Source organism: Microcebus murinus, chromosome 5, assembly GCF_040939455.1.
Source record: "Microcebus murinus isolate Inina chromosome 5, M.murinus_Inina_mat1.0, whole genome shotgun sequence".
Lineage (NCBI taxonomy): Eukaryota > Metazoa > Chordata > Mammalia > Primates > Cheirogaleidae > Microcebus > Microcebus murinus.
In genome coordinates, this window is record NC_134108.1 from 86,497,330 (window position 1) to 86,510,407 (window position 13,078).

Here is a 13,078-nt window from a genome sequence, read left to right on the forward strand (position 1 = left end):
TAGAGACAACTGCCAGTATTTTCATTAGTATGTAAAGAGTAATTTTATCTCATCCTTCTTACACTCTATATCCTCAAAGACTTTAGTGAGTGTCTCACCAGCAAAGAAAGAAAGACCATGAGGGAATTTTGCAGGTAAAGTGATTATAGCAACCCTTCCTTGCAAGAGTGTTGAGTTTTGACAAGTCATCACAATTTAGTGTATGATGAGGTTCATTTGTTTTAGCACTTGATTGTATATTCTTCAAAGGCTCAAATTTTGAGCATATCATTTAACATCCAGAAAATTTTGTCAGGTAAAATGATATCCATCATACCATACTTACCTTATTCTTCCAACTTGTTACTCAAACAGAAATAAACCATAAAGGAAAGCAATTTGATACGAATGAAGCCATCCAACAAAACCAATGGCCTAATGAGAAGGTGACTCAGCTATATTTCCCTTTTCCTTTAAATAGCACAGAAATAAGCTGTATATACAGAAGTAGAGTCCTTTAGGCCATGTGATCATCTATTGCTAAATTCCATACATTTATTCTATTATTCATATGACCTTATCATCACACCACATAGATTTCATTTTAAGTACAGTGTCTGTGCTTTTTCTTATGCATAGAAAACCCACAGATCTGTAACCATAACTTTTTTACAGTTCCAGCTCAAGGCAAATTCTCTCCAAGAACGTACTGTTATCCTCGCAGCCTCAACATGTATGCAACAATCTCTTTTATCCAAAGCAATCGGAATCCATATTTGATAGATAATCAGAAAGAGTAGGTTAAGCAGAGGTTATGTTATTCTAAGTCTTAGCTTCTCATCTGCAAACTGAGGGCTAATTGTATTTGTCTTATAGGGTTAATGTGGGAATTAAATGAGTTACTACCTATAAAGTGCTTAAAACAGTGCCTGGCACTAACGTAAAGCCCCAATAAACTTTGAATTATATTTTATACATATGCTTCATATAAAAACTTTGCTCTGAATAAAGTTTCAAGGCCTGGGGAGGGTGGTAGGCACTATGTTTTCTGTTTTGTATTCACACTGGCAATAAAGTGCAGTGGTGCTCCATACATCCTCTTTGGCGAATATGTAGTGAGTAAATGATGTTTAAGTGAATTAAAAAAAAAAGAATATTAAAACTTCTATTATCTCATTTTTGGTTAATTTTTATATGCTTACGTTCATCCTAAACTCTCACAGTCTTAGAATTGCCTAATCACAAGAAAATTAAATTTTTCATGTTGAATTTCTATAGTAATGAGAACAAATTACCCCATTCATGTCTCTGAGCTATAAAATTGACAGTAGGAACTAAACAATTTATCTGCAATTTAGAAATTTAAATCACTTTCATTCTAAAAGCACAGAAGTAAAATAATGATATCAGTAAAAACACATTCCAATATTCAACTTTTGATTACCATCATGACCAGCTGTCACTTGGATTTCTAAATTGTCTAATATTTTCTTCTGTGTTACCATCTCTACATGTTTAGAGGCAGGAGAACCCATGAATTATTGTTTATGTATTGGAAATTCAAAATATATAACATTTTTGGAATAGTCTTGAAATAAGAAAACAGTTTTTCTGTATAATGTTAATGATTTCTCAGTAAAAAAAGGTTGCCAGCCCCTTTTCTAGTAGCAGAAATATAGTAAGACCCCACTAAGGTTAAAATTACATCACCAGAGAGCTTATTGTCACACCATGCAGCCATCTTCATGGCAATCATGTGCCTCATCAGTCATGTCATTTCTCGCTCATCTGTTCAAAGTCTGTGGGCACTCGTTTCCTTTTCCAGCCTTCTCCTGCCCCGACTGCTTATGCATGCGCTTGTGGAGGCAAATCTCCCCTTGGAAGCCTTCCCAGAATTCATTAAAACTTCTTCAGTGACCTTCTTACAGGCTCCCCTAGTACCCATTTTAGCACTTGTCCCATTGTGTTAAAATTGTCTGATTACCAATCTGATTCCTTCAAAATATCAAGTCCATGATCTGATTCCTTCAAAACAGCAAATCCATGAGGTCAAGAATAGAGCCTCATGTGTTGTGGATTCTCAGTGCTGAGCCAGGAGCAGATACCTAGCATGTAAAAATAATAAACAATAAATATTCTTTAACTAAATGAATACCTACCTCTCTTTGTTTTGTTTTCATTTTTCCCACTCTATGGACAGCTCCCTCACATACATTCTTCTCCAAAACGTACTGTTCCTCAGGGCAGAGTAGTATATATGTGGTTAAAGGAAGAAATGTTAATGAATTAACTTTAAGGGTTAGAAAAATATCACCCAAAGTGGGGAATAACAAATGCAAATTTGAAAAGTTTTATTATCTACATTTCACAGGGTGCTAAAGAAGCCAGGGAACAAAAAGAAAATCTGACCTTGCACTAAAACATTCTAATGAAAATCTCTCTTAAAATATAGTGTAAGAAAGTAGTATATAGTATTTGAGGCCGGGCGCGGTAGCTCACGCCTGTAATCCTAGCACTTTGGGAGGCCGAGATGGGCGGATTGCTCAAGGTCAGGAGTTCGAAACCAGCCTGAGCGAGACTCTGTCTCTACTAGAAATAGAAAGAAATTAATTGGCCAACTAAAAATATGTATATACAAAAAATTAGCCAGGCATGGTGGCGCATGCCTGTAGTCCCAGCTACTCGGGAGGCTGAGGCAGCAGGACTGCTGAGCCCAGAAGTTTGAGGTTGCTGTGAGCTAGGCTGACGCCACGGCACTCACTCTAGCCTGGGCAACAAAGCGAGACTCTCTCTCAAAAAAAAAGAAAGTAGTATATAGTATTTGAAAGTTATTTTCTAAATCTTTAAACACATAGATAATTGTCATAGATAATTGTTTAGACCTAAAGATTCTGAGAGGAACTATAAAAGGTTCTACTTTAAGTTGTTATTTTTCAGATAAGTTTATAGCATCTATATTATTTAATATATTATGTTTAATGTGATTTATGCTATTTTAATATCAAAACACATATTTTATTCTCATAACATTACCTTCAATATACACAATACAATTTATTTTAAAAATAAATAAAATATTTTACCATGGTGAGGTCTTTAAGGCACTAATTTTGTTTTTATGTTTTATCTTTCTTCACCACTAGATGGTGCAATCACCACTTTTAAAGTAATGACATTCGCGTTTTCTATTTAAAAATTCTTTTTTTTTTTTTTTTTTTTTTTTTGAGACAGAGTCTCGCTTTGTTGCCAGGCTAGAGTGAGTGCCATGGCGTCAGCCTAGCTCACAGCAACCTCAAACTCCTGGGCTCGAGTGATCCTTCTGCCTCAGCCTCCCGAGTAGCTGGGACTACAGGCATGCGCCACCATGCCCGGCTAATTTTTTATATATATATCAGTTGGCCAATTAATTTCTTTCTATTTATAGTAGAGACGGGGTCTCGCTCTTGCTCAGGCTGGTTTTGAACTCCTGACCTTGAGCAATCCGCCCGCCTCGGCCTCCCAAGAGCTAGGATTACAGGCGTGAGCCACAGCGCCCGGCCTAAAAATTCTTTAATAAGAATTTATGATAATAGTTTTAGTGCTTTTGTGAAATTAGTAACTCATTCTATTTTTTGAATGAAATGTCTTTACACATTTTGTGCTCTTCAAACGATAATCAAAATCGTATGAAATTTCGTTGCAGATTAACTGTATTAGCTTGCCTCCATTTTGGAGAACCCTATACAATTTTTCAAACTTTTTTTCTTTTGCATAACTATTAACTTAGATCCAGCAAGCATATAAATTGCCCTAAATCCAGTCAGGGTCTATGACTTAAATGGAAGATCTGGAAAGGAGGTGCGATCTGCTGCTGTCTTTGGCCGGCCTAGTAGATTCTGAGCCTCCATCCCACACCCCATCCTAGAATGTGCTTTCCTTACTGGCACTATTTTCAGAGGGTTTATTGCTTTATGGACAGTAATTTAAAGCTAGCTTTTTCTTTCATGTGCCCTTTAGCGTAGTGTTGCCAGATGTAGGGAGCAGGGGAAAAATGAAAGGAAGAATATACCAGGTGCCCAAATAAATTTGAATTCCAGACAACAAATAATTTTTAATATATCTCGAATATTGTTAACCTGAAATTCAAATATTATATGGAACATACTTACACTAATAAATGTATTCATTGTTTATCTGAACATGTAAGTTTAACTAGGCACCCTGCATTTTATCTGGAAACTCTACCTTTAATGGATCCATCAGATCCTCCGCTGCTGGGCCCCTCCCAATATCACTCTCTAATCCTAGATAACGTGTCTCTTCCACACGAGTACTCCCCATTACTCCTCAGCTTCTGCTCCAGCCATAAACTGACTGCTTCTTACTGCCGAGGTCTCTTTGGGCAGCAGGACACCTCTCAGGCAAGATCCATTTTCATATGTCCTCAAGCTGATGTTTCTAAGTATAATATGAGTGCCACATCCTTTCCCTGGGATTCACCTCTGACAGGTTTGCGTGTCCTCCTGCAGCCCCAGGAGCTAGGCCTGTGCATTCACCAGTGTCAGGGAACAAATGTCAAGCTCTCCAAGTGGTCCTACTGAATCCTTTTTCTCTAGGCTTGAGGGTAGGAGACAGCAACACCATGCATAGATTTGGTGATGGTGTGGCAGTGGGGAGAGGGACTTACAATATGGTTTTGCCCAAAGAGATGATTCTTACTAAATTCTTTCCATTTCCATGCTCTAAACCATACTAGACTCTGTGGAGTCCAGTAACCCTAAAGCTAATTATTAACTCTTTTCTTTGACAATTTGGGTCTTGGTAGTTTGAATCACAATTCACTTGGATACCTTGGAACCTCGGTTAAAAGTTAACAACAGAGTGAGACACAAGCGTATATCCATCTCTGCTCACGTGTTCAAACTGTGCTCCTTTTTCTCTCAACCTACAGTTGCAATTGTGCCACTGGGTGGAAAGGAGCATTCTGTACGGAGACAGTTTCCACCTGCGATCCTGAACATGACCCTCCACACCACTGCAGCAAAGGAGCAACCTGTATTTCCTTACCTCATGGATACACCTGCTACTGTCCTTTAGGAACCACTGGAGTCTACTGTGAACAAGGTGAGGCAGAATTTCAACTCATTTTGCTCACAGATTTAACTACATTTAGGAACTGCAAAGTCAGTTTTCCTCTTGGTAAGTAAAAAAGAAAAAAATATATAATAAAATTAGAGTCCACTCTCCTCTCTCCCCAGCATATTAGACATTATATTTCACAGATAGAATAAGTACTCAAAATTCAGTAGTACGAAAATACAGCTTTATATTTAGTATTGCTTCATTACCTCTGAACACCCTGTTTAGAAGTTTTGTGCTAAATGCAGTTAAATCAAGTGATCCTAAGTTCATAAGTCAGTTCCAGAATAAGACTCCACCTTTGAGCTTCTCCCCTCTGTACCCTCCATCTGACTCAAAACTCTCAAGAATGCCCCAAGGCCATCAGCGCCAGAGGGAAAGAAGGGAAATTTGGGAGGTGAGATGGCCCCAAGTCCAGTGGGAACAACAAGGAGCAATAATGTCCTCCCCACCAGAGCAAATTATGGTCATGCCTCTGAGGGAGCTCAGCTATCTCCTGTGTCCTCCCCATCTGGGCTATAACTAGTGCTAAGGTTACTTCTAGATCTGTCTTCTTTTTAATCCCCAGCTGGGACTACCAAAACAGTAATAGGGCTTCCAAGAAACTCCCAGTTAAGGGAGCTGAAAAATAAAGGGAACATGGGGACCCACCTGCTATCTCCTGGCTTCCTGAGACTGAATTATCTACTATTTCTCTATCTTGCCTCACCCTCCATCTAGGCAATAAAGCTTTAGCTTCCTCTCCACCTTTTAAAAAACAGAGACTGGGATAGAAAGAGTACAGGAGCCAATCACCAATTGTCCTATATTCACTTTTGCATTTTGGGGGGGTTTTACCATAATATTATATTCATATGTGTGATAAGAACAAATCTAATCCTTCTCAGATCACTTTATCAAATATATTAATGCAAATATTCTTATTCTTACATTCCTTGAGATTCTATGTGTGTTTAATTCTCCAAAAGTCAAAATTGCTGATAAATAGACATTGAGAGTTAGAATAGTAGTGATTTAGAGAAAGAAATTTTTAATCATGTCTTAGAGTGCGACTATAATATGATGAGTTTTATGTCTGACTCGTGGAAATCGTTCTCTTTTATAATGACATTATGGATAGGTCTTGGTCTTTAAGAAACGGTGGTTATTCGTTTCTAGAATATGCCACACTCTTTCCTGGAGGAGGGATTTTGCACCTGCTCTTTCCTCTGCCTACAATGCTCTCATCTTCCCCTCCACACCCAGCTAACACTCAACCTTTAGATCTCAACTCAGACCTTGCTACTTTAGGGAAGCCTTTACTGATTCTCTTTCATAGAGCTGAGGGCAGTGACCAGGCCTGTTTTTGGTTCATTGTTGTTGAATCTCTAGCACCCATCATACAGTGCAGAGCAAAAAATATTTGTTAAACATTTCAGCTTAATAGCTATAAGATAATAAAAACTGGTCGTGATGGTTTTCATGGAATGGTTGGTTCTTTAGTAAACAGCAAAGTACCCAAAGCTTTACCAAGATAAGAACCTCTCTCACTCCCAAAGGAATAACTATCAGAAACTGAAAGAAATAATATGACAAGTAACACAAGAGCTAGTGAACATAACAATGGAACAAACCAAATTTGTATGCTAATGTTCATGACAGCCTTATTCACAATAGCCAATCGGTAGAAAAAAAAACAAGTGTTCATCAACAGATGAATCAATAAACAAAATGAAGTATATACATTTAATGTAATATTATTTAGCCATAAAAACGAATTCAGTTCTGATATATGCTACAGCATGGATAAAACTTGAAAATATTATGCTAAGTGAAATAAACCAGACACAAAAGGTATGATTCCATTTATGTAAAATATCTAGAATAGGCAAATTTATAGAGAGAAAAAGTAGACTGGATGTTATCAGATGCTGGGAGGCAAGGAAAAATGGAGAATTATTGGTTAATTGTTACAGAGTTTCCATTTGGGGGATGAAAAGTTTTGGAAATAGATAGTGGTGATTGTTGCACACCATTGTGAATATAATTCCTGCCACTAAATTGTACATTTAAAAATAGTTAAAATGGCAAATTTCTTATGTATATTTGACCACAGTAAAAATTTCAAAAAAAATCCAATATATTTATTTGGACATGTGTGCATATGTGTTTGTGTTTATGTATTTGTAGGTGAATGTGTGTGAATATATATGTGCATATATATCATAGTTCTGTCCACTGAAAGAGCCAAGAAGCAAAGATACTCCAGTAGCAATGAACATACCTCATACCCATATCTTCGTTCTTAATACCATTCCCCTTTAAAAAGAACCAGATATCCTCAGAGAAATGGCTTAATCCAGTGTTTCGGCATGTAGGTACAAAAAGAGCCTGGAACATATTGTTACATGAGGAAAAGAAAAAAGTTCTCTGAAAAATTATGGGGGCTTATCACCAGAATACAGGAATCAGATTGAACGGGCTCTCACTAGCCTGATCTGGGATGATTTCACTACCAAAATAATTGGGCACAGTAACAAATTATAAACCACTGGAAAAATAGAGATTCATGATTTCATACCAATAGTAAATAGCTAGATGATTGTTATATAGATAGATGGTTAGACAGAATAAATAAATGGGAGGGAAGAGAGTGCTCATTTCCAGTAGAATGCTAAGAGCTGACTGGCAATTGTGGAGGATTGGGTAGAGTTGGAAAATAGTCATTTTGCATCCATCAAAATAAAGACTGGCTCAGGCTAGAATCATCAATGGATGTTACATCTAGGGGGTAGTTTTGATGAAAAATAGATTTGCACGATCTTACAGTTATATCCCCATGGACTGCATATGAATTGCAAGGAAGAAAAAACACAATAATTGTACAGTGAAATATTATAAAATAAAAAAGTCAACATGTTGACTAAAATGATCAAAATTTACTTAATCAACGAAGGACAGATAGACATCATGTAATTCCAGATGTGATTTCCTGAGAAGAACACATTACCATCTATACAATATTTAGGCCAAAATGCATAAACAGAATCTAATCGTGAGGAAATACCAGACGAACTCAAAATAATGATCATTCTTCTCAAAAAACAGAGGAAGAAAAATATTTTTCAAAAAATGTCAATGTCATAAAAGACAAAGAAAGGCTGTGGAAATATTCTAGGTTAAAAGATACTAAAGAGACATGACAATTCAATGCAAGATCTCAGTTTAGATGGGGTCGTATACTCTGGAGGAAAATTATTATAAAAGACATTATTGAGTCAGCTGTAAAGAATTTGAATGTTAACGTTAGACTAAACAAGAGTATCATATTAATGTCAAATTTACTGAAGATGATAACTGTACTGTAGTTATATAAGAGAATAGCCCTAAATTTTTAAGTATAAAGGGCCATAATGTAGGAAACTTGCTCTCTCTTGGACAGTTGAAGATTGAATGTTGGGTTTAGCAGATTTGACAAATATACTCAAGGTAAAACCTGGCTTTTTCATTCTATTTATCTATTTAGCTTCTGTTTCCTTTTATTTACTTTTTTTTTAGCATCTGAATTTTTTTTCTTTCTTGCTAGATCATCAATTTATTGCAAAGATGTTTTAGAATAATATATCTAGCATTTTTAGTTATTTTCATGATGGAGATAGGGTAAATCATGTTAACTAGTCCAACATTCCAATGGAAACTAAAGTCAAGTACTGCATTTATTCTAAAGAACCTCATCTGACAGGTATATGCATAAAGCATTAAAATCTGTAGAAAATGTTAAGAGTGTGATTTTAGGACACAGCAAGTGGGGACATAATTAATTTGTCCCAAGTTTTGAGAAGCAGATACTGCTGGAGGCTGATTAGTAACTTTGGGGGAGAGGAAGGGACACTGATATAAAATGAAAAGGTCTGTCTATAGTAGCACACTTAGTGTACATCTGAAACCCACCCTCCAGGCCGGGCGCTGTGGCTCACGCCTGTAATCCTAGCTCTTGGGAGGCCGAGGCGGGCGGATTGCTCAAGGTCAGGAGTTCAAAACCAGCCTGAGCAAGAGCGAGACCCCGTCTCTACTATAAATAGAAAGAAATTAATTGGCCAACTGATATATATATAAAAAATTAGCCGGGCATGGTGGCGCATGCCTGTAGTCCCAGCTACTCGGGAGGCTGAGGCAGAAGGATCACTCAAGCCCAGGAGTTTGAGGTTGCTGTGAGCTAGGCTGACGCCAAGGCACTCACTCTAGCCTGGGCAACAAAGTGAGACTCTGTCTCAAAAAAAAAAAAAAAAAAAGAAAAGAAAAATGAAACTCACCCTTCATCCTCATTAAAGCAGCAAGAAAAAGGGAGAAACAGTGGTTCCCCCCCCCTTTTAAAACTACACTTGGTATAAAAAATTATGATGTGGGCACAGTACCCTGGTAACTTAAGACAGCTCAGCTGATGAATTAAAAATTAAAGTATGCTTAAACCTAAACAAGATAGAATATACATATGAGAAAAAAATACATCATAATGAAAAAGAAAAGGGAAGCTGCTGAAATATATTTGTAATCCAGGTATTTTCATATTTCACTATTTGATATATGCTTCTTAGGGGCACTTCACTACTTTCAAAACCTAAATTGCAGCCTCCTAATGCCTAAAGATCTGTTCATTTCCCTTACTACTGCTGCTGCAAGTTGCAGCCTGGTGGTTTCCAGAACCCCCAGACAAAACCTCCTTCTGGGGACCTTTATCCATCACTGCTGTGGACATCAAGGTGCCAGAATTCAACTGTGTTTTTTACAGAAGTGTGGAGACTTCTCTTCCTTTTTTTCTTATGCTTGGTTTCAAGAGTACTCAGACAGTTCTTCTTTTAAACCTCAATGTCTTGCAAAAATCTTAGCAAGAATGCCCTTTTAGTATCTTTAATTGTAGCCTCCTCTACTTTCCCATGCTGAATTTAGGTATATATAACTCGAGAGACAAAACTGCGCATAAAATTAGCAGACCAATCCAACTGGCAAATATCATGCAGCTTACAAAATTTACCCTGCCCTTCCATCTGACAACTGGGAGGCTTAGTTACTAGGCAAAGTCTTTCTTTGAGATGAGTGATCTCCTAGGAAACTTCGGAGAGTTTCCTTAAAGTCTTGCATACAAATAGATTTCTGGCAGACACCATCATTTCGCCAGACATGCCCAATAGATATGAAACACATCTGAAGATATATCTCAGGCTCAAGCTGATACTGCTGCCAAACTCTTTTTGAATTCTAATTAGTATTCTAATTCCTTCCTGGAAAATCTTAGCCAAAGTCAGAAGTTATATGAATCACTGTGCAATGAGATATTAAATCTAAGTTTTCTTGTTGTCTAAGAGTTTAGGCTGAGGGCTCAAAGCTGAGTACATTAAGTATTATATATACCCAGAAGTCTAAAAAGAGTTTATAAATGATATCACTATACAGCTATTATAACTAAAATTAAAAATAGTGAAAGTGCCAAATGCTGGTAAGGGTGTGAAGAAACTAGGTCTCTTACACATTGTTGGTGAGAAGATAAAATGGTACAGCCACTATAGAAAATGGTTTGGCAGTTTTTTTATAAAACAAAACATTCAGTAACCACACAACCCAGCAGTCACACTGCTGGACATTTATACCAACAAAATTAAAACTTACATCCATACAAAAACATGAATGATCATATTAATAGAAGCTTAAACTGGAATAATCCAAATGTCCTTCAATGGATGAATGGTTAAACAAATGGATAGATCCATACCACAGAATACTACTCAGAAATAAAAAGGAACAAAGTATTAAATCATGCAGATATTCAGTTGGATTTTAAGGGCATTATGCTGAGTGAAAAGTGATAGATAATTCATAGAGAATATGTAAAGGCTGGGCCCGGTGGCTTACAACTATAATTCTAGCACTCTGGGAGGCCGAGGTGGGAGGTTCCCTTGAGCTCAGGAGTCAAAGACCTGCTAAGCAAGAGCAAGATCCCATCTCTACTAAAAATAGAAAAATTAGCTGGGCATCCCAGCTACTCAGGAGGCTGAGGCAAGAGGATTGCCTGAGTCCAGGAATTTGAAGTTACAGTGTGCTATGATGACACCACTCCACTCTACTTGGGGCAACTAAGTGAGATTCTGAAGGAAAGGAAAGAAAAGAAAGAAAGGAAAGGAAGGAAAGGAAGGAAAGGAAGGAAGGAAGGAAGGAAGGAAGGAAGGAAGGAAGGAAGGAAGGAAGGAAGGAAGGAAGGAAGGAAGGAAAGAAAGAAAGAAAGAAAGAAAGAAAGAAAGAAAGAAAGAAAGAAAGAAAGAAAGAAAGAAAGAAAGAAAGAAAGAAAAAGAAAGAAAGAAAGAAAGATGGATGTAAATAGGTAGTACTACTGGCTTATCACCTGCTCCCAGCCCATATTGTGGGGGGAGGGCAATTAAGAGAATAGAATTGATTCAGAGAAAAGGGACTTTTTTGGAGAACACTGCTGGCAGTAGGAAGGTGAGTTAGAATATATCCAAAAAATGAATGAGAAGGGCATCAAAATGTACACAGAGAAAATATGGATGCTTGCCAGAAGGAAAGTTTAACATTTCCTTCCCTGGGTTATCAGTTTGTGCTGAGCTGACACTAGCTGTGAAACTGGCATGGAGAATGGGAGAAAGAGATGTCAAAAAAATCAGACCTATATCCCTGGAGTGAGAGAAAACTTAAGACCAGTGCCTGACCCACACTCAAAGTAGCCTAAAGGCAAGAGGCTGGCTGTAGCTTTTCCTAGTGGCAGAGCTAGAGGCAGGACAGCTGGAGAGTGGAGGTGCCTTTCCACAGAGTACAGGCCAAAAGCCATGCACACATGACCAAGATAAATAGGCTTAAGTCTCCTTGAAAGAACCTTGACCAAAATGGTTAAGTTGTCTAAAGCAGAAAGAGTCTGGAGGCATCTCACAAGAGCAAAAGCTGACTGGGATTCATAAAACGTCAAGCAAGGTACATCAGTCTTCTCAAGAACTGAGGACAGAGGTACAACTGGGGAGTTGAAAAGCACTCAAAGATGCAAAAGAGCGTCTTCCACGACAGAAGAAATTAGACAGGTGAGAGAAAGCTACAAACAGCAGCAGACAACAATGACCCTTGCCTTGTCTTCTTATCACTGATTCCCACAGTGATCTTGGAAAAGCAAAAGAGTGGAAAGTGAAGGAAGAGAACAAGCGACTGTACAAATAGCAAAACAAAAACATACCACTCCCCCCACTTCCCTACTACAGCTTTCCAAGCTTCAGTCAGATCTGAGCTGTGGGGAAAGGATAGACGTTTAGAATTAGGTGAGAGATTAGGGTTTTGATTCTGATTGAATGGAATTTCTTTGTACCAGAAAATGAGAACATTTCACTGAGACCCAAAAATGATCAGAAAGCTAAGGGATTTGCCCAAGATATCATCCAGGAATGAGAATGGAATATTCTCAGACATATCTGAAGGGCAATGATAGCGAAAAATCAAGCTACATCTTGAATGCCTCCTACCTAGTCCAGCACTTTCAACAAACCATGACAAATCCTTGGATCTTTCCCTTTACGTTGACAATGTGTCAGCTGTGCTCTCCCTGAAGCAATCCTTTGCTCATGTTAAAAACACTTTCCTCTGATGTTCCATATCACCCATTCTTAAGTGTTTTGAAGACATATAATATCTTTACTCAGAATATTGCCTGTTTTAGATATCTATAGATTTCACAAATCAAATATGGCACATCATTGCAATCCAAGTGTTTCCGCTTCACTACAGCTTATTCCATTTTCTTTTTCGCTATATTGTACCGGTCTGGTCCCAGTTAATGCTGCAGTTGTTAAACAGTGATACACATAAATATTAATTTTTCTGAGGGGGTCCTATTTATAATAAACAATAAAAAGTGATGGCCATGAGTGAAGTTTGTGCAATATGGAAGTCAGTCACCTGAATTATTAGTTATTATTCCTCTCAGAAAACTATCCCTTCTGAAATAGCCCCG

At 37.7% G+C, this 13,078-nt stretch overlaps 1 protein-coding gene across 1 annotated transcript in view; it reads left to right on the forward strand.

Annotated features, from left to right (window-relative positions):
- EYS (EGF-like photoreceptor maintenance factor) overlaps positions 1 to 13,078 on the forward strand; it is a 1,642,296-nt gene that overhangs the window by 1,614,803 nt on the left and 14,415 nt on the right. Inside the window, 1 exon segment of the mRNA XM_020287130.2 lies at positions 4,910 to 5,082. Coding sequence (XP_020142719.2) covers positions 4,910 to 5,082 — 173 coding nt within the window.